This window comes from Megalopta genalis, chromosome 7, assembly GCF_051020955.1.
Source record: "Megalopta genalis isolate 19385.01 chromosome 7, iyMegGena1_principal, whole genome shotgun sequence".
NCBI classification, from domain to species: Eukaryota; Metazoa; Arthropoda; class Insecta; order Hymenoptera; family Halictidae; genus Megalopta; species Megalopta genalis.
The window spans coordinates 10,966,525-10,991,110 of record NC_135019.1 but is presented as its reverse complement, the minus strand read 5'-3'; the positions used below and the strand labels follow the sequence as shown (position 1 = coordinate 10,991,110).

The 24,586-nt window shown below is 42.9% G+C and overlaps 1 protein-coding gene across 19 annotated transcripts in view; it reads right to left on the bottom strand.

The window, feature by feature from the left end:
* Window positions 1-24,586, bottom strand: part of Ndae1 (Na[+]-driven anion exchanger 1) — a 59,087-nt gene that overhangs the window by 32,227 nt on the left and 2,274 nt on the right. For 14 of the 19 annotated variants that reach the window (XR_013033835.1, XR_013033836.1, XM_076523568.1 and 11 more), the window contains exons 1-3: window positions 7,017-7,072; window positions 3,422-3,552; window positions 1,790-1,921 (exon numbers count right to left, since the gene is read on the bottom strand). Coding sequence is in view for 15 of the 19 variants with exons in the window: in XM_076523568.1 (XP_076379683.1) it covers window positions 1,790-1,921; window positions 3,422-3,552; window positions 7,017-7,057 (304 nt within the window). In the remaining 4 variants the exon portion in view is untranslated. Of the gene's footprint in view, window positions 1-1,789; window positions 1,922-3,421; window positions 3,553-3,628; window positions 3,764-7,016; window positions 7,073-16,970; window positions 17,301-24,586 lie in introns of those variants that run through there. The other 5 variants (XM_076523570.1, XM_076523573.1, XM_076523574.1 and 2 more) reach the window with 5 other exon arrangements.

The following is a 24,586-nucleotide window of genomic DNA, read 5'->3' as shown; positions in this document are numbered from 1 at the left end:
TGTTCAGTCTGCCCTGTCTATTCGTGGATGGCAATCGATTCGTGGTGCGTTCCTCGAACGGGCGAACTTTCGCGCGTCCGATCTACATACGGAATCGATCGTTCCGAAAAATTGATGACACCCCCTTGGTCCAGGAATATCGAAGTTATCTCTGGAATTCCTCGACCGACGCGTTACAGATTTCTACGGTAATAATTCATCATTGATATCTCCGAGGGAGCGTCTCTTTCAATTTTTAACGCCCGACCTTTCGGTCTGTTCGTATTAAAAAGTTTGATTAAGTAACTACACCTGGGCGCGAGAAAAGCAGCCCGCGCTGCGGTCGATTTTAAAGGGGATGGTCTTGTATGCATTCAATATCACGTTCCGCGATTTCTGTTCCGGTAATTCAACTTCTGCTGCGCGTTTTAACTCCCGCGCTGCTTCGCTGTACTCCGATCAGATCCGCATTGGAATACGGCTGCCTCGTTTTAGATTCCGTAATAATAACTACGCCGCGAGTCTTTATGAATGGTACTTCATTTTTTATTCGGTCGAGCTATAAATAACGTCCGATGTCGCCGGGTAGAATCTATTGTTCGTATCTACCCGCGATGAGCTACCGAGACGAACGAGTTTTTGCTTTCATTAAATAGACAAGGGTTCGAAATGAATGAGATAAAAAGAAACGAATGAAAAATAAATAAAAAGGAACAAAATAAATGTCTGATACGGAAACGGAAGTTACTTACGACTCGATTTAATATATTGCTACAATCTACGAAATGGTAACTCCCATGGCGATTCGCGGTCGAATGATAACGAACACGAGCCGGCCGCGAAGTCAACCTGAAATATTGAGCTTCCAGCAGGTATTGTAGGAGCAAGAATTCAGTTGGATAAAAAATGCGACCCTTTCACAGCAAGAGGCAGGAGGGACGGGCGAGTTCGATAAGGGGTCCGAAAGAATGGAGGGTCGCGAGGCGATGGGGTAGCGCCGAAGCTGGGGAGAATATCGTCGGAACGGTGTGGAAGATCGAACAAAACACGAGAAAAATCATGGGGACCATGAAGGAAGAAAAGCCAGGAGCGAAGTACGCGTGGGAGAAAGGGTTGGTAGTCCTCGAACAAAAGCGAATGTCGTATCATTGATGTTATGGGAACGACCGAGAGATGAAATACCAGGAAAAGTAATCAAAGCCACGGTGAAGACCGAGGAACAAAACACGAAGCGGATTCATCAAGATCGCGAAGAAGACGGCCACGGGCAATATACGCGCGAGAGAAGGGGTTCGGAACTCTGAAAAAGATGCAGGGCTGAAAGAGTGCCACGTTATGAAGGCTTCGAGTTGAGGAAAGAAAATTGAAGAAGATTGGTGGAACAACAGACGAGGGGAAATCGCGAGGATCATGAACAGAATCCAAGATCACAATATTAGATAGAAGGATCAAATCTGCGGGAACGATGGGAGAATAAAAGATGAGAACGTGCCATGGGTAATATAAGAAAGATCGAGGGACGTGGCAGGATGACGAAAATGATCGAAGCTGAGAAGAAGGTTAAAGAACGAAAATGTGAGGAAATCATGAAGACTGTGAGGAATATCGTCGGTCTTGACACGGATCAAAGTAATCGAGGTCATGGAGAAAACCATGAAACAAAGGAGGAAGGAACTAGGAGAAGATTCGGAAGAAGATTGTGAGGCGAACTAAAATGAAGTTTCGCTAAGATTGCGAGGAAAATCGAAGAGCAAAGTATGAGAACAGGCGATGGATACTACTAGCGTAGAAGATCGTGATAAGAACTTACTGGGCCTCTCGTCGACATTCTCCTTATCGGCGTTGTACGACTGTCGCTGGGAATGATGATGCTTGTGGTGACGACGGTGTCTCCTCTCTCCGGGCACATGGACGCCCACGTAGACGGTGTGTGCCCTGTGACCTGGAAGCAGATGAAAGAGGGCTCGCGTGAGCTACTCAAAGCCTCATCGGATCCTAGGATCGTCGATATAATAGGAATCCTTTCGCCGGAACGCTGAGCCACGATTTTCCGGCCGTTCATGTCGAACTCGAAAACCGCCGGTTTCCCGGTGTTTGCTCGATCGTGAACGATCCGGCGCTGATTGTTCGATAGGCCTCGCCGAATCTCAGGTTCTAGGGTCTCTACGGAGTCCCGACGAAGGGAGCCGGCTCGCATCGAGATCACCGATTCGCTCGATCGAGCTGTGCGTCGCTCAGGTGGAATCGATCAGCCTCGCTGGAACGGTTCAAGATCGCGGCGGGACAGGTGACCTCGGGACCAGCTCGGCCGAGACGAGGATGTCGCGACATCGACGAAATAATGATTTTCGAAGCACCGGCGCGAGTCGACCGTTTGCCTTCTGTGAGCAAACATCGAAGCCCGATCCGTGTTCCCATCCGATTGACCTACACGCGGACAAGTATTAACGAGTTAGGCCTAAAAGGTACGCCCCAGCCACGTTTCCTGGGAGAAACCATTGGCTGGATAGAGAACTTTTCGCATGGACCAGGTCCTCCGAACCTGAAAGAGCGTGTAAATATTCCTTCGTCTTCCTGGTCCCGCAAAATACGGTAATGTCTCCCTAATTGTCACCCAAATTGTGCAGAAAAATAGACAATTTGGGAAGAGGAGATACGATTATTCGAGGCTTGCGGCTCGTTCTTATGATTGTTGACGATCGGCAACTATAAAAACTAACTGCAAGGCTCGAACAGTCGTATCTCCTGTTCCGAAATTGTCCATTTTTGTGCACAATCTGAGCGTCAGTAAGGGAGACATTACCGTAGCGACGCTGGACTTAAATTTCATGGTTCTACCAAAAATCTCAACGCCAAGAGTCTCCAATTGCAAAAAGCTTAACACTAAATCCACCGTGGCGATCAAAATGATCGGTTTCACAGTTTTTATTTAAACATTGTCGGCATCATAGAGCCACTTTCGTAGGAAACGATTGAATAAATTTCTTAATTCAAGCACACATTGTAATAAAAATGGGACTCGCGAGTCTTATATAAAACATGTCAGACTTCTTTAGTAGCTGAATAGCTTAGACGCTCGGTAGCTTTAGTGTTAAGCGCGTTTTTTAGAGTATGTACAGCGGAGCATCCGGTCTAAATTTCAGACGAATCGAATAAGCAATGCGGAAGTCATGCACGCCGGTGCGCAGAGTCCGACGAGGAGTAAATAATTTCGTGCTCTTCGAGGTACGGACAACAAAGCCCCGGCAATAATGTCTAGACGCCGACTCGGATTTTCTGAGAAAAAAATCTTCCAAGCACGAGCATACGATTTCGACGTTGTCAAGACGGTTCTCGACCGACGTGTTTCACCGTGATATCCGATCGAATTGAAAATCGAAACGATGGCTCGACAGACCGGTTCCGGGCCGGAGAACGAAGCAAGCTCAAGAAACATCGGTACCTTCGTAATCTTTCTCGGTGTAAGACTGATGGGTGATCCGAACACCGGGATCTTTCGGAGCCTCGTCGTCACCTGTCCCACCTGCGTGGGCCGCGCCACCTCCGCCTCCAATACCCGGCTGCATCCACGGTCTAAAAAACAAATCGAACGAACACGTGAAAACTTGGCGAATCAGGCAAGATCGCACAGGCGGCTGGCTCGGCGCACCTGTCTGCGCGATTTCTCGGCCTGTTCTCGGCTCCGCTCGCGAGCCTCCGCCGCCGCGATTCCTTCGGTCTCTTCTTTGCTGTCGCGTCGCGAACTCGATTCGCAGTGATCGCATAATCTCGCGAGATCTGCGATTCTGACCGAACCGGGCTGATAACGTAAATTGCTTCCTCGAATACGTCGCGACGCAAAGCGCGTGGGTTCACGAGATAATTCCTGGATGGTCGTTCGCGATCGCCCGGCGCGGCGACGCGCACGCGATTTTATTATAATTAAACCTTCTCGACAGGAAACGCTTTGTTCGAGCCGCGTGTAGCTGCTGCGCCGCGTTAACTGTCGTCGCCCCCGGACCGGAGTTTTTAGCTGTCGGACGCGTTTGCCGCGAGCCTGGCGACGTTTCGCGGGCATGCGAGCATCTTGGAGTTCGTCAACGCGATTCGGATCCACGTAAATCGTCGGACGTAACGACAGTTTAGAGGACCACGACAATCTTAACCGGTTAGCTGTGTTCGACGAGTATACTCGTCATGGAGAAGTGGCAGTATTTTGTATCATGACGAGTATCCTCGTCGTGCGTAAAAAGTAGTGACCGTTAGCTATTTAAATTGTAATTTTAGTGAAAATAAAAACATGTTCTCAAATCTCAAGGTGTTTAGAATATTTCGAGGCCAATCCTGCACGAAGATGTTTACATTGTTGTAAAAATAAGATTAGAAAAGAATCATCATCGATGAATCATGATATGCGAAGTGCCATTATTTGTCGTTCCTTGCTTTGCCGAATATGTACCATTCTACAGCAACAATTTGAATCTTTCACTTTTATAAGTATTCGATTTTTCCTTCGTTTATTATGTATGTAGCATATATGTTAGTATTAGCGATAATTAGTAATAGTAAGTAACTGTTAGTAATAAAAAATTGTTAATTTTATAAGATAAAACCGTCTCTTTGATCCAATATTTTAACAGCGACACTTACTCTGTGTTCCACGAGTATACTCGTCATCGCATGATTCTCGCGACACATATGGGTGCGCGCTCTGAAAAGCAGGCGCCACAGCTAACTGGTTAATGGATTCGCGAATGCTTCAGGACCTGCGTAGCCTATAAATCCACGGATAGGTTAGAGCTGAGTCTTGGAGGTATCGACGGAATTTGGAACCTCCAAAAAACAGCGGTTTATGAATCGTTCGGGACCCATGAGGCATAAAAATCCAGAAATAATTTAGAATCCCGCGGAGATCTTAGAAACGATCTAGTTGACGGGTCAGAATTAACCCTTAGCTACTCGGAAGATTTTTCTAATATAAGTATCAACCAGCAACTCGGAGCAAATTTTGTCAAAATTGTGATTCTGTTGCACAAAGTTGAATCGAAATGAAGATCATTGTACCGCTGTGAAATTTTACAGAAATTAATAAGTAAACAATTTTGTGTTTTAACCTATGTATTTTACGTGATTACCTTAACACTAGAACTACCAAAATGTCTAGTTTCTGATTTTGTCAAAATTGTGATTCTGTTGTACAAAGTTGAATCGAAATAAAGATCATTATACCGCTGTGAAATTTTACAGAAATTAATAAGTAAACAATTTTGTGTTTTAACCTATGTATTTTACGTGATTACCTTAACACTAGAACTACCAAAATGTCTAGTTTCTGATTTTGTCAAAATTGTGATTCTGTTGTACAAAGTTGAATCGAAATAAAGATCATTATACCGCTGTGAAATTTTACAGAAATTAATAAGTAAACAATTTTGTGTTTTAACCTATGTATTTTACGTGATTACCTTAACACTAGAACTACCAAAATGTCTAGTTTCTCATTTTTTCTTTTACAATCCCTAATACCGTAAAGATGTTTTTGTCTGGAATTTTTATACGACATAATAAAAAAAAAAATGAAATTTAAATAAATCCAATCTTGTGATTGTCATAAAACGATATACATTATTCGCATTTAGGGCTCGGTCGTTCTAGCGATAAAAGACGATAATTCAGTGTCGCCGTGTCAGCAATATCGGAGTGCAAAGGGTTAATTGTAGTAGATCCTATCAACAGTGTAAAAGTCAACTAGGTATCTGGGGGTGCTGGAACATCCTAAGGTCTACGTAGAACGTAGACCGAGAAGTGCGTTAAAAATGATTCGAGCAAACGTGGCATTAACAGTTTGAAAAGATCGGTATAAATATATCCGCGAGTTTTTTATAGGGCATTCATACGGATTATTCACTTTCGTTGCGCGACGTTGGCTTCGAAATACTGAGACGCGATGAAACCACATGACTATCGACAATGCTTCGAGCCGCGAAAGGTTAAAGGTCGGCGAGAACAGGATTAACGGGAAACAAAAGGACGAAAACGAGAGAACAGCTCGCTGAAACAATTTAATGCCACATTCTAAATAACAAAGGTAGTAAACAGCAAAAGGCAGCACGCGCAGTTTAAATATAAGGACGTTTATGGTTAAATTGAATGCCATGACGCGACTCCGGTGGCCTTTTATTTGCCTTGCATGTCTTGCTTCCTTATCCTCTCGCAAACTTTAGCTGTCTGTTTCGTGGATTATGACAATTCCGGCGGAGGAACTAGATTTCAAGAATTATTATAATTATGCCCCGAAAAGAAATTGTACGTTCCGGAAGAGAATAATAATAGAATAATGAGCTAGATTTCAGAAGGGCAATTAGTAAACTGCGAATTTGCTGGAATCATGATAAAAATGCGTAGGTATAATTTAACCCTTTGCACTCGAGTGGCGACTCTGTGGCGCCACTAAAAATTGATATACTATTTTTCCAAAATCATTCTAAGAGCATCAGACTCGTTTATATTTAAAAAAAAAACTATTAAAATTGCATTGTACTCGCCAATAGGCTCAATTTTATACGCATAAATCGCAATAAATTATATAAAATAGAAATACTGTAGATCAGAAATCATGTTTTGGATTTCGAATTCAAATAGCTTCGACTGCAAAGGGTTAAAACGGTGAAAAATATGACAAGAAAAATTATTGTCAGAAGAAAAAAAAAACTTGTGCTTGGCTTCTACGCCCTACAAATGATGCAGAAAATTGTTACTTCTCATAATAATCCGCAGTCTAGTAATTAGGTATTCGACAAAGATTCTGGATATTTCAAAGTGGAATTATGTTAGAATTAAAATTAAATTAAACTATTAACTAAATTATTAAACTAAATTTTAAATTGAAATAAATTATAATTAAACTCAAAAGTGTTAGCGGATGTTCCAAGAAGAAAGCAGATATTTCGCAGAAAACATTATGCTGGAAGAACGTGGCTGCTTTCAAAAGTGAAACCGGATACCGGAAAGAACTTAGGTTTCAGTATATCGAATAAGATTCGAAAGAGTGTACTCACGACGCGTCGTCGTCGCCCGACTCGAAGTTCTCGCGGCTCATAATGGCCGTATCGAGCAGCGCAATCGAGGCGTTCGATTAGTTCGTCACTCCCAGCTCCGCCTCGGAGAAGCAAAATGCTCCGACTGGAGGTTGCCGGGAAATCTTCGAGGGCTTTTCAGATTCTGCGAGATACGCGAAACGAACGGCGATTATCGCGGTACAGCGGGGATAGGTGAAAACGCGCGACATCCGCAGGCACAAAGAAACGGCTATTGCCGAGTTGACGCCGCTAACGAGGAAACAATTAGCAAGGGAACCGAACGACTCGCCGTTCCGTCGAATTCAAAGCCAATTTATAATCGTTTCGAGCGTGGACCGGCGCGGAGCGAGGCGAGACGCCCGGCAGGGCCACGATTTATCGCTGCGTGTGATCGACGAGCGAATTATCGGGGCCAGGTTCGCGAGATGTGCGCCGCAGATGCGAGCGGGAGCAATAAAGCATCGCGAAAGTTGTTGGTAGGGCCACTTTGCGAGAAAAGATCGGAACTTGGGCGCAATCGATGAATTTATGAGCGAATCGTGCGCGAACGTTCCAGCGTCGGGTCGCTTCTCGATCTTCGCGAGAGACGGAACCGATTCCGAACTTCCAAATCGATCCGAGCTTACTTTATTACGGTTTATGCGATTTTTTAGACGATCTTGCACATTGTAGCTATAAAATGGATTTTTTAACGAGCCTCTGCGTCTGTCTTCTGCGATTTGATGCACTGGGTTGGACAAATTGGAAACGACGCAGAATCGTTAATATTCGAACTGTAGTAACTTCGTGAGAAGAATTCGTAAGATAATCTATCTAGACTCATTTTAAAGCTTGAAAACTCTACTTTCGTAGTGCTGTCTTGATTTTTTCGAAAATATTTTTGCATCGCGCAGCGTGTGGAAAAACAAGGGTGCCTCTTCTTTCCATAAATTTTGAAAGCTCGAAGAAACGTCGTCTCTACGACCATGGAAGAATATTTTTTGTCATCTGAAGTCGCCACGAGCTTCTAGATTGAAGCCTCCTCTTTGCAACGAGCTATCAAAACTCCATGTACGACTTTTTCTCACGGTTTTATCGAACTTTGAACGCAAGGTGCACCGGCCAACTGGACCGATCGAAGCTAAACCACGCATCGTTCACGTCTTCGGTGTACGTTCAGCGTGCGTTTAGCGTGCGATTAGCGTGCAGAGAATACATTAAATTCTCTCTAATTGGCACTCAGCTTGGAAATAAAAATGGCGGCTAGATTCTATAAAGCCAAGACTCGATTAATCGTACCTCCTCTTCCCAAATTGTCCACTTTTGTTCCGAAGCTGAGCGTCAATTAGGGAGAATTTACTGCACTTCCATCGTCTAGAATGGTAGGAAATCATCGAACCCGAGGTCACGAAAATGTCTCCCCCGGTGTACGAAGGTCTGATCGTCAGAATGTCAAGATCGTGACATACGTCGAACAGACTCGACCGATGATGACCAGCCGTCAATTGGATAATTACCCCGCTATGATTATACGTGTGCTCCCTATGTGCGTGGTTTTACATAATGAACGGTCCGCTTGTTAGCGTCCACAAAGTGCAGCCTGGTGTAATAAGTGAGGGGAAGACAGACGATAATTGTTTAATTGTCGGAGGTTACCGGGCGTGTCCGCTGATACGAGAGGACACGGATAACAAAGTTTCCATCTGCGACGAAAAAACAAGTTCCGAGAAACCGTCGACGCACCCGATGATCTTACATTGTTCCGGCCACTGTCTGAGATTTACGTTTCAATAACCTCAGGCTGCAATTAAACGCTGCGAGCATCGCCGACCAATACGATGACTCTCGCGTTAATATTCAAACACCTTTTAAAGCGGTATAAGCTTTTTCGAACTGAACGAAATCACATGAATTTTTTGGAGGTGTTAGAGCATCGGCACAAAATTCTCCTTGAAATTTCATAGAAATGCAAGAAGATAATGAATTCGCGTTTTTTATCCGAGCATGTAACGAAAATTTGAACAAGTTGCTTGGTCCAATTTGAGGAAGGTTATTTTCTTTCGAAAGATATCCGAATATATCATGCGAGTCACTGCATATTCATTAACGATTGCAATCGTTCGATAATGTGTCCATTAAGTACCGCGAATTTGGGAAGCAAAATTTCTTGGCTCAATTTTTACGGAGACTTCTTACAATCATATAACTATGCTATATTCATGCATAGATTTTAGCAAACCGTGAAACAACTTTCGATTAATTTGTTTTCATAAAACACTGTGCGCGTATGCCAAATCTTATCTTCTCGTAACAAATGAGTATGAACACCTTGAAATAATCTCTTCGGAAACCAATACAATATGTTACTATGTGCGTCGAAGATTGAAAAACATAATATTCGTACCGTGTGCTATCATTTGGCACGCAGCCTGGGTACAAGATTTTTACGTTATCCAAGCGGTCAAACAGGAAACGTGACCAGAACTCGCGCCAGGTGAAATCGCGAAGTTGAATTCAGAAGAGGCGGCGAAATTTGCATTCTGCCGCCGCGAAATTCGCAACAATCGGCTCGGGAGGTCAGGCGACGCGAGGTTTAACAAGCGACAACAACGCGCAATGAAAAAGTCCTTGTGATACGGCATTTTTTGCCGGTAAACGCTGCCCCTCGAACACCGGCGCGGCGCTTCTAATTGAAACGTAAAAGTATAATGAATGGAACGGCTGCTGGCCACTGCGTCTCATCGTCGTCGTCGTGGCATCCGCAAACGACGATCCCGTCTCGCGATCTTTATTTATTTATTTCATTTATTTATTTATATATCCGGGTAAAATCCCGTTTTTTCCAGTAAAGAAAAAACAAAGAGATAATATTAATATTAATACAGAATCGCTACAATGGCTGCGAATGTGACTATATTGTCGCTATTATAGTCATTAACAATTAGACGTAAAATTAAACGCGAATTTCTTATCTTTTTGTATTTCTCTCAAATTTAAAGAATTTTGTAGACTCACGTGGACTCATGTAGATTCACGTGATTTTATTCAGTTCGAGAATGGTTATATCGTTTTAAAAGGTGTCCGAATATTATCGCCAGTCATCGTATTGGTCGACGATGCTGAAAAAGGGCCAATCGCACTAAATCTCGATGACTAGGATCGGTAGAATTTTAACCATTTTAGTCTGAATTGGTCGCAAGGTAGATAAATATACGAATAAATATCGACTACATCGAGACGGCCATCTTCTTCCAGTAGTTTCAAAAAGGTCGAGACGCGTTGTTCGTTTTCCTCATTGCTCAAGTGCCCGGTGCAAAAAATATAGTCATTAACAATTAGAAGTGTCCTGTGAAGAAGGGCCAATCGCACTAAATCTCGATGACTAGGATCGGTAGAATTTTAACCATTTTAGTCTGAATTGGTCGCAAGGTAGATAAATATACGAATAAATATCGACTACATCGAGACGGCCATCGTCTTCCAGTAGTTTCAAAAAGGTCGAGACGCGTTGTTCGTTTTACTCATTGCTCAAGTGCCCGGTGCAAAAAATATAGTCATTAACAATTAGAAGTGTCCTGTGAAGAAGGGCCAATCGCACTAAATCTCGATGACTAGGATCGGTAGAATTTTAACCATTTTAGTATGAATTGGTCGCAAGGTAGATAAATATACGAATAAATATCGACTACATCGAGACGGCCATCGTCTTCCAGTAGTTTCAAAAAGGTCGAAACGCGTTGTTCGTTTTCCTCATTGCTCAAGTGCCCGGTGCAAAAAATATAGTCATTAACAATTAGAAGTGTCCTGTAAAGAAGGGCCAATCGCACTAAATCTCGATGACTAGGATCGGTAGAATTTTAACCATTTTAGTACGAATTGGTCGCAAGGTAGATAAATAAACGAATATAATAAATATCGACGACATCGAGAGACGGCCATCTTTTTCCAGTAGTTGCAGAAAGGTCGATACGCGTCGTTCATTTTCCTCATTGCTCAAGTGCCCGGTGCAAAAAATATAGTCATTAACAATTAGAAGTGTCCTGTGAAGAAGGGCCAATCGCACTAAATCTCGATGACTAGGATCGGTAGAATTTTAACCATTTTAGTACGAATTGGTCGCAAGGTAGATAAATAAACGAATATAATAAATATCGACGACATCGAGAGACAGCCATCTTTTTCCAGTAGTTGCAGAAAGGTCGATACGCGTCGTTCATTTTCCTCATTGTTCAAGTCCTCGATGTAAAAAATAATTCTCGCAGGAAAATGTTCTGAGCACTTCCAAGGACTTCTCGTCCGCGCCGGGCTCAAATCTCACGAGATGTTTTCGAGCGGAAGAGTCGGCTTTGCAGCAGATACCGGAAATCTGCGAGATTTCCACGAGGATGGAAGATCGGCGAGTTAGGCGTAATCGGCTGCGCGGGGCTAACGCTGGCCGGCGGGTTATTTAACATAATTCCGCAAACGACATTCCCGAGGAAAAGCGGACGCCAGTGGCGGAATTATTCTCGCGTTGGCGAGGCTCGCGTGGAATTTCGCAACGCGACCGATTACGCAAAACGTTCCGAACGGTGTTAGAATCCGCGATTTTGAAATTGGTCGCGAGCGAACCGACTGGTCCGGTTCGGAACAGTCCGGCGTTATCCGGTTCGAATCGTTGCTGTGCTAATGGATCGATTCGCGATTACGATTTCAAAAATCCACCGCCGAAAGATTGCCGCCCGATTGATTTAGTTTCTTGCCGATACATTTTCTTTATCGTCTTCTCGCGCTTTATCTTCGCCTACGAAATGTTTGACCAAGGCTCTCACTGCGGAAAGAACCTTTCGTTCCCGATTGGTACCAATGAATCATAGGACTTATGGTGATAAGAGTGTCACGGGATTAGTATCATTTTTCCGACTTCGGAAAACGCTTCACTCGAAATTGAATGGTTACAAATTTTTGGAAATCGGTGAACGCGAACCGAATCGACGAAACTCGTACACTTCATTCGGATAAGATTAATTAAGAGGACACGTGGGTGGTTCGAACGAGAAGTTATTTGTAACAAGAGCGACTGGGTGAAATTTAAAGCAATGAGAACAGTGAAAGAATTTATAAGGACATCTATGTATTACTTTCTACCGATCGGAAATGTTTGAGAAGAAAAAGTATTTCTATTCGACTCATGTTTGTTGCGATTGACGAAGGCGATGTTTATTTTGCATAAATATCTGCGGTCTAGTCATTAACACTATGCCTAACGCGATAATTAAAATTACCGTTTCCTTATTTTGCAATTCTGCAAACATCCACACAGAGACTTTTTCTTGGAAAATGCTTGAATGAGTAATAATACTTGCTCCAATCGTGTAATTTATTCAAGCATTATCCATGAAAGAGTCTCTAAAGTTTGCAGAATTGCGAAATAAGAAGACGGTCATTTTGACCGCTGTAGGTATTAATATAATATTTTAGTAATATCATTAGTGGTATTATTATTATTTAGTAATATTACTAAGGTATTAATGTAAGTTACTAAGTAAGTTACTAAGTTTACTAACGACAAGTTACTAAGTATTAATATAATATTTAGTATTAATATAATAATAATATTAATATTATAATAGAATAATATAGAATTTGAGCAAGGTCTCTATATAACTTCTCGTATCAAGTAGTAAGTATTAAGTGCAAGTATAATATACGTCGCATTAAGTGTATCCTATAAGTAGTAAAAATAAAGTATTATAAAAATAATATATTAGAAACATATTATAATAGTATTAGCAACAAAGTATTCGAGTTTCGTCGATCTCGCTCGTGTTTACCGATTCTGAAAATTTAGCGAGTGGGGGGTGGCCGAATCACGGGACGTGACACAATTAATGAATTGCTTAAAGTGGCAATTTAATGGTCGATTAAATTTTTCCGCGACACTATGCCGGCTCGGGTTTCGCGAACCCCGCGGAATCGAGGCGACCTCGACAGGCTTCCGGCGTTCGGGAAGGATCCATCGATCCTCCCGGCCGATTAGCTTCTCGGTTACTCGAGATTATGCTTCACGGCCGCGGCCACGCTAATCTCCTTCGCGTGCGCGCGATCGACACGCCTAGAAGTGCGATTCCCCAGGGCTCCGACGCTAATTGCAAGACACGGACTTGCTTTCGCAGCTGCGACGAGAGAATCGCATTAGCATACTCATCGACGCTCGCACGCATAATCGCGGCGCGCGATTCATCGCGGGATTAATCGGCGGAACAATTATTTCGATGATGCGGGGGACTCGTTCGCAACGATCACGCTCGCGATGCGTTTTATTGTCTTTCGGAGACGCGTCGTTTCGTAACGATGCACAGATCCGTGGTGAATTTCTATTATGCGGCCTAAAGACTGCCCGCGGCGATCATTATTGTCGATAAACTATGCAACGAGTGTCTTTACGGTGAGACGTCCGTGGAAATTATAACCTGTCTCGCGGATTTTCCCGGTCGGAGAAGGCGCGTCCTCGATCAATTTTAATGACACTCCATTACGATCTCTTTACCGTCGAGTATATTGATTAACAGCAACCATAACGGCTCTAAATCGAAGTAATTCGCTGAGCGAAACCGCGGAGCAGAGGGTAGAGACTTTATCGCGGGATCTAATCTATTACTATTCAAGCGAGTTCATTGATAGAAAAATCAACGTTGAAGTGTCAACAGATAATTGCAGGAACGATCATTCCAGTCGGACGTTATCGGAATCTTTATCAGATCATCCCCCGAGCCGAGTAAATATTGTATAATCGAATATAGTCGCAAAGGAAACAGCTTAATGCACGCGTTAATTCTTATGAACTCGTGATCGAGGCCTGGGTCTTATCTTCTCTGGCAAATTTTACAATTATTCGTCGCTCGGAAAGGCCTAGCAGCTATCGCGAAACCGAGAGAACGAAGTTCGCATTGCATACCGCGAACATTGAAGCGTTTTTATACTTTACAACCGCGTAAAGTCTAATTATCATATTCTATGCATACAGAGGTCGTTCAACCGCACCTTGACAGCAATATCGCCGGCATTCATTAATCTACATACTTTGTTAGCAACCGACGAACATTTACACTCTCAAATTAAAACAGTTATCTCGCGCAACTTTTTCCTTTGTGTCGTATCTTTCGCTTACAATTCCACCACGTGCGTCTCGAAGCATCGCAGCATTCTCGCGAAAATCGGCCGACCAGACGATGCACCGCGGATGCATCAAGGAACTCTTGTTCCGCGGCGAGAATCGCACGCGTTGCCGTCTAGAAACGCCGACGACAAAGATAAGATGCGGATGAACGCCGATAAGAAGTTTTACGGCCCGTGTGTTACGCAACGGAATAAAGTTCACCGATAAACCGTATCGCAAAATCGGTTTTATCGAGCCGAAAAATCCGTTTTCCCGACCGACGGATCGCGACGGAAGACGATCGGATCGTTCGCGGATCGTTTTCCGTCGTGCGAGCGGAGCGAAGAAGAACGGGCGAATCGTGGAATATACACGTCAGGGTCGCGGGAAATTTGCATCGCACTTATGCGTGTCGCGTTCTATGCAAATCGCGCGGGCAGCCTGCGACGTGTCACGCTGCTCGATTTCTGCTCCGCTTGTCGCTAATCAAAATGGTCTGCCGTTATAATTGAACCGACCCGACGGCCTCTGGCCGAATTCCGATCTTTCGGAAATTAGAACGAGAAGGGAATCTCTCCTATCGATCCGCAAATCAGTGGAAACGGGGAACACCCTTCGCGATCCGGGTACAGTAATGTCTCCCTTACCGACGTTCAGATTCTCCACAAAAAAGGACAATTTGGGATTAGGAGACACGATCGTCCGAGCATTTCGGCTCGTTTTTTATAATTGTTGAAAATTTATAACTATAAAAACGAGCCAAAATGGTTCGAATAATCGTATCTCCTCTTCCCAAATTGCCCAGTTTTGTGGACAATCTGGGCGTCAATTAGAGAGACATCACTGTAATTCCGACATTTAAATCTGTAAAAACGTGGGAACAGTTTGTTTCCCGAATGAAAAATTGAACAGCCGTGTGCTATTAATTCCAGTTGTTGCCGGTTCTTTGTTTGGCATAGTTCTAGCGTTAAAACGTGCCCCGACCATTGCCGGAGTAACTTTCCCCAAGGCCGGCGATTTGTTAAATCCATAACTCGCTATCTATGGTAAAAATACGGTGAATCATGGCAGCAACGGGAGGCACCGCGTATTTACGTTCATTATCTGTGCACCGCGTTTCAACAACCTTAAAAGTCTACTGGACGGCGAGCTTGTACACATCGGTAGCAGATAATTACCGTCGTAACCATGATTATTCTTCCGTGGTAATCTTGTATGCTCTCGCGTTCGGTACTTAAGCATCGCCAGGAGGTCTAACATGGTCAGTGAATTACCGGTGATGTCTATTTCATTGGTGAAGTTTTGTCGGAGATAAATCCTCCCTAATTTTCCTTCAGCTTGTAAACAAAAAATGGAAAATTTGGGACGAGGAGAATCGATTGTAAGAACCTCGCGACTCGTTTTTATAGTTCCGGATTTTCAGTAATTGTAAGTACGACGTGCAAGGCTCGAATGATCGTATCACCTCTTCCCAAATTGTCCATTTCTGTTTACAAGCTGAGGATCGATTAGGGAGAATTTGGGATGAGGAGGTACGATTATAAGAACCTCGCGACTCATTTTTATAGTTCCGGATTTTCAACAATTATAAGTACGACGTGCAAGGCTCGAATGATCGTATCCCCTCTTCCCAAATTGTCCATTTTTGTTTACAAGCTGAGGATCGATTAGGGAGAATTTGGGATGAGGAGGTACGATTATAAGAACCTCGCGACTCATTTTTATAGTTCCGGATTTTCAACAATTATAAGTACGACGTGCAAGGCTCGAATGATCGTATCCCCTCTTCCCAAATTGTCCATTTTTGTTTACAAGCTGAGGATCGATTAGGGAGAATTTACTGTACAACTTCGCTCGTGTACCATGTTCTTGTATGTACAGCGAGTCGCATGTTTATTCGCGTACCTCATAAACAACATCGGTTACTAACACTTGCTACCCGTCGACGTTGTTTACTTATTTCTTTCAGCATTGTGAGAATCTCTGATACATTTAAATTAATATATATATATTAATAATATAATATGTTAATTGATATATAGTTTAACCAGCGTCAACAATCAACCACTAAAATTCCCTCGAAGTCAAAGCAATTTCATGAATTATACCGAAACTAGAAAGTTAAAATTAATCGCAATGGATGACATTGCAAATTCGGTTTGTTCGAATATATTACGATTGAAAATGAATTCTCAAAATTGGTCAAAAATTAGTGTCACCCATATGTCACCTGCCGAACCGGTAGAAATGAAATGATCGCTATCACATTTTGTATCCAAAAATGGCTGACATTGCAAAGACTCTTTCGCAGGAAACGATCGAACACAAATTCTTAATCCATAATTCATTGCGATACGAATTCTGGACGGTCTAAATGAATTCAGCCTTATCATTCTCACAGAGCAACGCGCATTAGTCACTTTCAACGTTACCATTAGACTGTTAAAACGTTAAAATCAAACTCTTCCGTTTCCACGGCCATCGATATTCTTCAGAAAATTCCGCCGAAAACCCCGCAGTCACCGAATAAATATTATCCAACAAATTCTGCAAACACATTCAACTTTCCCACACCACCTACGCGTCTGCCTTAAGATATCAATGCCAGAGTCACCAATGCCTCCACTGTAACCTCGGCGAAAATAAATCAACATTGGATCAAGGGCTCCCCAGAAGCTCCCGTAAAACCGATAAAACCCCGCAAGATCGCTATCAATTTTCGCCTATACCGCCGATACAAGATCTCAATATAATAACAAGATCTTGAAAAAGCCAAAAAACAAACAAAAACAAACAAGAAAACCGAAAAAGCGTACTTGCTGGCCATGTCGCCGTCCTCCAACGTCCAGTCCGGGTCTGCCGAGAATCTCGCTGCGAGTGAACGGTTTTCCTCGAAACCTGTCTCAGACGGTGCACATGGTTATCCCGAAGATCGTCCTCGAAAAAAGGAAGAATGCGGTTCTCGGAGTATGTGTCGCGGGAGCCGAGAGAGAGTGACGCCCGCGCAAAACACGATCGCCCGGAGGAGCCGACTCGATCGCGTCGCGTTGCTCGCGAGCTTTCCACGCGGGTTGGCGAACGTCTAAGCAGCGCGATGAACGCCGATCGACTGTTTACCACCGGCTGACACTGGCGTGTTTGCGATCCGAAGGTCTATCTGGTGTTGCTGGTCACGGACCGTGATCGGTGTCAGTTGATCAGCGGTGGCCGCCGCGCCGGTTCACGGTGCGCTCCGCGAGCGCTGGACAACGGTGCTTCGCGCGCAGCGCGCAAAATCAGCCGACGAGCCGATAACCGAGCAGATAGTCTTCGGATGCCGCGACAATCACCGCCACGATCACCCTTCCTTCCCAGCGAGTGTCTCAGGATCGCCGAATTTCGGCCTCGACCACGGCCAATCGGTGTCGAACCGCTCCGAAAGTTTTCCGTTTCCGCGCGGGATCTTCCGAGCGGAAATTTCGGGGAACGCGGGTCCCGGTGGGCGGCCGACTGGCACCGCCGTCGCTCCGCGATAATCGCGGTTGCGTTAACGATGATCGATGGATTCGTATGATCTCGCTGCCGGATCCGGCGGCCACGTGACGCTCTATCTCGAGTGCACGATAGCGGGCCGATCGGCTGCATTTATTGCCGGAGCCTCGTTACCTCACAATATATGTAAACATTGTGTAAATGCTGTTACGTGGAGGGAGGAAGACCAACGAGCGACGATGCTTCGGCGTTGTTTAGCCGCGGTTAATCAGCTACATATTTAGCGCGCGCGCGCGCGCGGCTGATTAATGAGCGGAGCCGATCGCGACTGTGGCCGATCTTCCGCGTGCACGCGGAATAATTTTTCCGCGTTTATAATTTACGCGCGACTACTCGGTTAACCCTTAAATGCATAGAGTCCCAAAAATGAATCAATAACTTTTTGCGCGGATACCCGACAACAGTTTTGATATCGATACATTTGGCTGAATGGCAGTGATTCCTTTGTCCATTGACTTATCAAAAATTAACTAAAATAATGACATTTGACTTCAATATTTGTATCTTTCTGACGTTATACCAATTGGCGCGCATTTTTGATAGCGGGTTCATTTACGTACTTTTGGAAGTGGATTATTTAGAAATATTTTGGTGTATTCGTTAAACAAACAATATTTTCTAAAGGTAAGGCTCTTATTTATTAATTTGCTAGTACTTTTGTCTATATTCCGTAACTATCATGTGTATGGAGGGCTTATTTCGTGTTGATGCAAAAATGGGACAACATGCACTAATGGTAATAATTACGACATGTATTTAGTACTATGCTTCCTTTATTGGTTTGTTGGTTTTGTTTTGGTGTGGTATGCATGTGGTTTATAATTTTGTTATAGACATGTCATACTAACTAAAGAATTTTTATGTCTATTTTGCATAGTGTACCAAAAATGAATCATTAATATTTTTCAATAAAAACCCTACAAAATATGACTTATAATTTTTTTTAATATTTTTCCCGATTTCCACTCATTTGAAAAATTATAACCCTATTTTTTAAATAAAATTCATTAATTCATGCATTTAAGGGTTAAATGAAAATTCTTTGTCTCGATCGTAAGAAGCGGACGATGAAAATGAACGTCGTTCGTTATTTAATTATCCTAAACTGTGGAAACCAGCGCGTTGATATTCTTAGGGTCGATACACATCTACTTGCTGGGTTATATTATAGGTCGTGCTAGCAGCGTGCACAGTAGATGCGCGAGCATAGTGCAGGCAGAACCGAGATTCGGAGGTTGATGATACTTGTTGAAATTTTAGCCTCGAACAAAAATTAATCTATAGTTTACTTAGTACTAAGATACTAAGATATCGGTTTACATTTTCGTCGGTTCCGTCAGCGGGCAACGACGGTGATGTAAACTGTATATAGTAGATACCGCGATACATCATCACCGGTACCATTAGATATACATCGTACCCTGACTGTTTGGGGGTTCCAGCGTCACGTATACAATGTGAATCGCGACAAAGAAAACGTCTCTGATTGGTGGACAAGACGAACCCAAAAAGGGTATAAAAGAAGCGTTTTTTCTTGCCGGACTCTCAGTAGAGTTTGGTCGCTCGATCGTTTTCGCCCATATACCTTCTCTCAATAAAGGAATAAAATAAAGTCCTTTTAAGCAAAGAATTATAGAATCATATTCATTTTCATTCCATAATCCCAATAATACTGATTAGAAGGCGATATATTTTCGTGCAAAATAAAAATGCTCTGCATATATGAAAATGTTCTATTAATGTTCATAAAATTTTCGAATCTTCCTAGCACTTTAAATTTCAGCTGTACTCGAGCTTGCAATAAATGTTTGTAGTCCGCGGTCTGACGAGGGGAATAAATAAAGTCTTGCTTTAATATGAGTATGATTCCTATTAAGGATCGATACACATCTTCGTGCTAGGCTCGGGTCTTGTTAGTAGCGTGCTCAATTGACAGCGTTTAGAGTAAATATGCGAGCATGATGCAGGCGGGACCGAGATTCGGAGGTCAACTTGATCTTTTCCGGATTTACCAATGCAATTGTGTGAGCTTTTTCTGATTCAAATAAGACCAAACATGATATAATTTTTGTACGATAATAATGATTTTTATGAAAAATATAAATATACTTTTTATATTGATATTAACTAAAATATTTTAGAAAGTTATGCCAAAGTTATGTCAGGGTTATGCCAAAGTTATGCCAAAGTTATGCCAAAGTTATGTCAGGGTTATGCCAAAGTTATGCCAAAGTTATGTCGGGGTTATGTCAGGGTTATGCCAAAGTTATGTCGAAAGTTATGTCAGAGTTATGTCAGGGTTGTGCCTGATTCATAAATTTGCGACAAAATAACAAATAATTTATTTCATTGTATGAAATACAAATTAAATAAATGCTTATTATACTTAGTATATTAGTATGCTGACGCCTTGAAATTAATGATAGCGCATGTGTAAGATATTACTCTCTAAAATAGGTCGTCTCGAACAATACAGTTGTACTTTTTTCAAAATTGTGGTGACACTGCGCGAATTGAAAGTCGAAAATAATCAGAAAATTCCCCCTCGATCCCATTTGTTCGTCGAACAATACCAAGCAGTTTCTCTGAAAAACCGTTGCTTTCTTCAGAATTTAACATTTTATTGAATTATGACCCACAGATGGTCACCGGAAGTCGTGCCACCATCTAGCCTTCGTAGATTCCTTTTTTCGCATGCTTCGTCAAGTCAAAATGCTTTCCCGGGTTTATTGCCTGCTACGTTAGAACGGAAGATTGCGCGCTCTGTCCACATCGTGCCAGTTCCGTAATTCCGTCTCGCTTTGTTGTGATTACGGGCGAAGCAAGCCTGGTCCGGGCCTGCCTGCAAGTGTGAACACACTTGCGGCAGCCTGGCACGCCGCAAGCACGGCACGCGTAGTGCGAACACTCCAATGTAAATCAAATGTAAGAATGATTCGACCTTGGTCAGGCTTGGAGCACGACCCGAGCCTGGCATGTAGATGTGAATCGACCCTTAACCCTTTCGCTACGGCGGTTCAGTCCGCCGTAACGCCCCTCCTGAACGGAACCACCCGCCGAAATTGTGCACATTGCGCGTGGATAGTGTATTTGGGAAGAAAAGGGATTTTTCTTTAAAACAATATAGTTATAATTTCTGCATAAGGTATAAAGTTATTTAATAGGTAAAAAAAGTTTCATTAACAATGGAAAAAGTGAAGAAATAATATATAATATACAGTAATAAAATAAAACATAATATTCATAATACACAAAACATAATACATAATAATTAGTCCTAAAGTTAGTACTTTCGATTTTCTATCCCTTTATGACATGTAACACAATAATAATGGGAAATGCAGGTAGAACAAATATAACTTGAATGGTGTGTCGTTTATTTCGGACTGTCGTTTGTTTGTTTCGTCAAAAGATTCACGCAATACCAGCATGTCGGATATATCCGGCGTTCGTCCCCAGAGGGCGATCATGTGGATGTCGGATATATCCGGCGTTCGGCTCCGCGAGTGTTCATATGGATGACGGATATATCCGTCGTTCGGAGCGAAAGGGTTAAACGTCTTCAATCGTTTCATGATTCGGAACTTGACAAACTCATTTCCGTCGTAAATACGTAAAATCTGCAATCTCGTGATTACGATCGTCTCGATGATAAAAAGCACGCGGCAACCGTATGATTTTTCCATCGATTTTTATCAATCGTGTTCCTGCTCCACAATCTTCTCCAATCATAACAAATACTTCATTGTTGTCGCAGCCTTTTATGACCACGCAACCGATTCTATTCTGTTCTCCCTGTTGAATCGCGTTCGACGTTAGTGGTTATAAAAAGCTCACGATCGTTATTATCGGCAACTATAAAAGCGAGTCGCAAGGCTCCAACGATCGCATCCCCTCTTTCCAAGTTGTCCATTTTTTCGTTTCGAAGCTGCGAGACAACGGGAGACAATTTACTGTACAGTAAATTCTCTGTAATCGTCTCGCAGCTTGGAAACAAAAATGGACAATTTGGAACAGAGGAGACACGATTGTTCGTCGTTTATTGTTACCGATTGTCAACAACTATAAGAACAAGTCGCAAAGCTCGAACAATCGTCCATTTTAATTCTCCAAATCGTCCATTTTTGTGCACAATTTGAGCGTCAATTAGGGAGAATTTACTGTACTTCGAATGTCACGGACGCGCGAGGCATCGCAGTCTATTAGCTGGCGTGGTCTTGAACGAAAGGCGGGTAGCAGAGTTAACGGGTTAAGGGTGGCTCGATGGAACGAACGAGCGCGCGTCCGCGAGAACACTCGAATTAACGAGACCAAAATGATCGCGGCGCGGCGGCGGCGGTTTGTCATAGTCGCGCGTCTCGCTCCGTGAATCGCGAATTACGCTGCTTCGGACAACGATCGCCGGCTACCTCGATAATGAAAAGAGGTCGCAAACCTTGCGAGATCGTCGGCGCGAGCATTAATCGCCGCGGCACGGCGCGCGTTCTGCCGGCGCGTCGTCGACCGTGGAAGAGCCGGTTGCCACCGGTATCGAGCAGTTTTCCGCCCATTATCCGGTGTCCGATGATCGTTACGCGGTGTTTTCATCGAATCTGAGATTTCTAGCGAGAAATTGCGACACGCGAGATCGTTCATGGCCGTTCGTCGAGCGAAGCAGCGTCGGCTCGCCGTCTGCGAACGTCGCCGGCCCAATAAGCCGCGGTTCCAGGAAGGGAACGTATATCAGCGGATATCAATTGCGGCGCGCAAATGTTTGCGAATCACGAATTAATCGCGGCTATTTGCTCGCGTCCGCGGCTAGAACGCGCGGCGGCGATCGATGCTCCGATTTCTTTCGCAAGAATACGGAAGGCTCGTTCCTTGACCTCTTCGATTCTTGGCCCGGAGTTCGACCGCGTTGCGTCGAATCCGCGACGCTGCCGTCCGAGCCACGTTGTGCAATTGATCGGAACTTGAAATATTGTCGCGCACATGTTGCGTGGAGAATTTATGACGGACGTCGGCAAACGGCACGGCGCGGCGCCTTTGGCCGCGCGAACGCGAGTATTTTCGACCGCCCTTGGGAACGATCGTTCAGGGTAAACGAGACCCTAATATCGCGCAGAGAAGTCGGAAACTCTGGGAGTGTTCGGTGGCGAACAATTATCTATTTTCTTTTGGAGATGCGTGCCGGGCGTAGATCACAAGCGTGATTCTTGCCGCTGGGACCGTTCGGAATTGCTCCCAGGTGCAACCGTTCCGGAAGAATAATGTCCAAGTTGTACGAAACGGTGGAAAATACACGAACTCTCCGAGCTCGGGAAATATAATACAATCGTGCCGATCTGTAAATTGTGCTCCGCGAGGTATGTATAGTAATGTCTCTCTAATCGACGCTCGGATTGTCCACGAAAGTGGACGATTTTGGAAGAGAAGATACGATTGCTCGGGCCTTGTGGCTCGTTTTTTTATGGCTATCGATTGTCAACGGCTATAAAGACGAGTCGCGAGGCTCGAATAAACGCGTCTCCTCCTCCCAAACTGTTCATTTTTGTGCATAGTCTGAACGTCACAGTATGGGAGACATTACTGTTTTCCTTTTTAACGCTAGAACTACCAATCCAGTCGAAATGTCTGATTTCTGATCGTTTCATTTATGTAAAGATATTTCATTATATAAAATTATATTAATTATAATTCTATAAAATCATACGAATTCTAATTATATCAAATTATATCGACTATAATTATATAAAATTATATTAACTATAATTATATAAGATTATATCGACTATAATTATATAAAATCATATGAATTCTAATTATATCAAATTATATCGACTATAATTATATAAAATTATATTAACTATAATTATATAAGATTATATGGACTATAATTATGTAAAGTCATATTAATTATAATTATATAAAATCATACGAATTCTAATTATATCAAATTATATCGACTATAATTATATAAAATTATATTAACTATAATTATATAAGATTATATCGACTATAATTATATAAAATCATATGAATTCTAATTATATCAAATTATATCGACTATAATTATATAAAATTATATTAACTATAATTATATAAGATTATATCGACTATAATTATATAAAATCATATGAATTCTAATTATATAAAATTATATCGACTATAGTTATATTAAAATTATATTAACTTAATTACACAAAAATATTTCCAGGAGAAATTTTTAGACACACTTCTTTGTTGCAACATATATTATAATATAATCGGCAGTTCTAGGATTGTTAAAAACAATCCATTGTCGTTTAGTCATCAGCGCTTAGGAACATCGTATACAGAAGCGCGTAGAATAGCTGTGGCTACATTGTGTTATTTAGTTTTGCATGCAAGTTCCCAGGTTAAATGAAATTCTGCGCGTTATCCTCTCGCTCGCGTAACGTATTAATTTTCAATTAAAAATTCACCATGACCCATACAAAGTAACTAACGCGTTAACAAGCATTCCCAAGTGCTCGGTTTCCCACTGCGGCATTGACATTTTATGCACTCACCGCGTTAACATGTTCAAACAAGAAGAAGAACAACGACTACCACCGTGTTATTCTATCCGTTTCGAACAAGTTTCCAAATTAATTCCTGCTGCTGCTGCTGCTGCTTGTAGTCATGGCTCGGGTAGCTTATTAACTTTCAATTTGAGACCCCCATGACCCATATACGAGACACGGAACTGCGAGCGCGTTAACAAGCGTTCCCAAGTGCTCTATTTCTCTTTCTCAACGCGTCCAAGGGCCCGCGTCTCGAGACTCGTATACCTTCAATTTTCTGTTACGATGAACTTCCAGCGTTGTCGTTTCACCGTGAACAATTGTAGCCCGAAGTATCGCAGCAAGTAATCAGCAAGACCTTGGTACGCCCGTGAAAC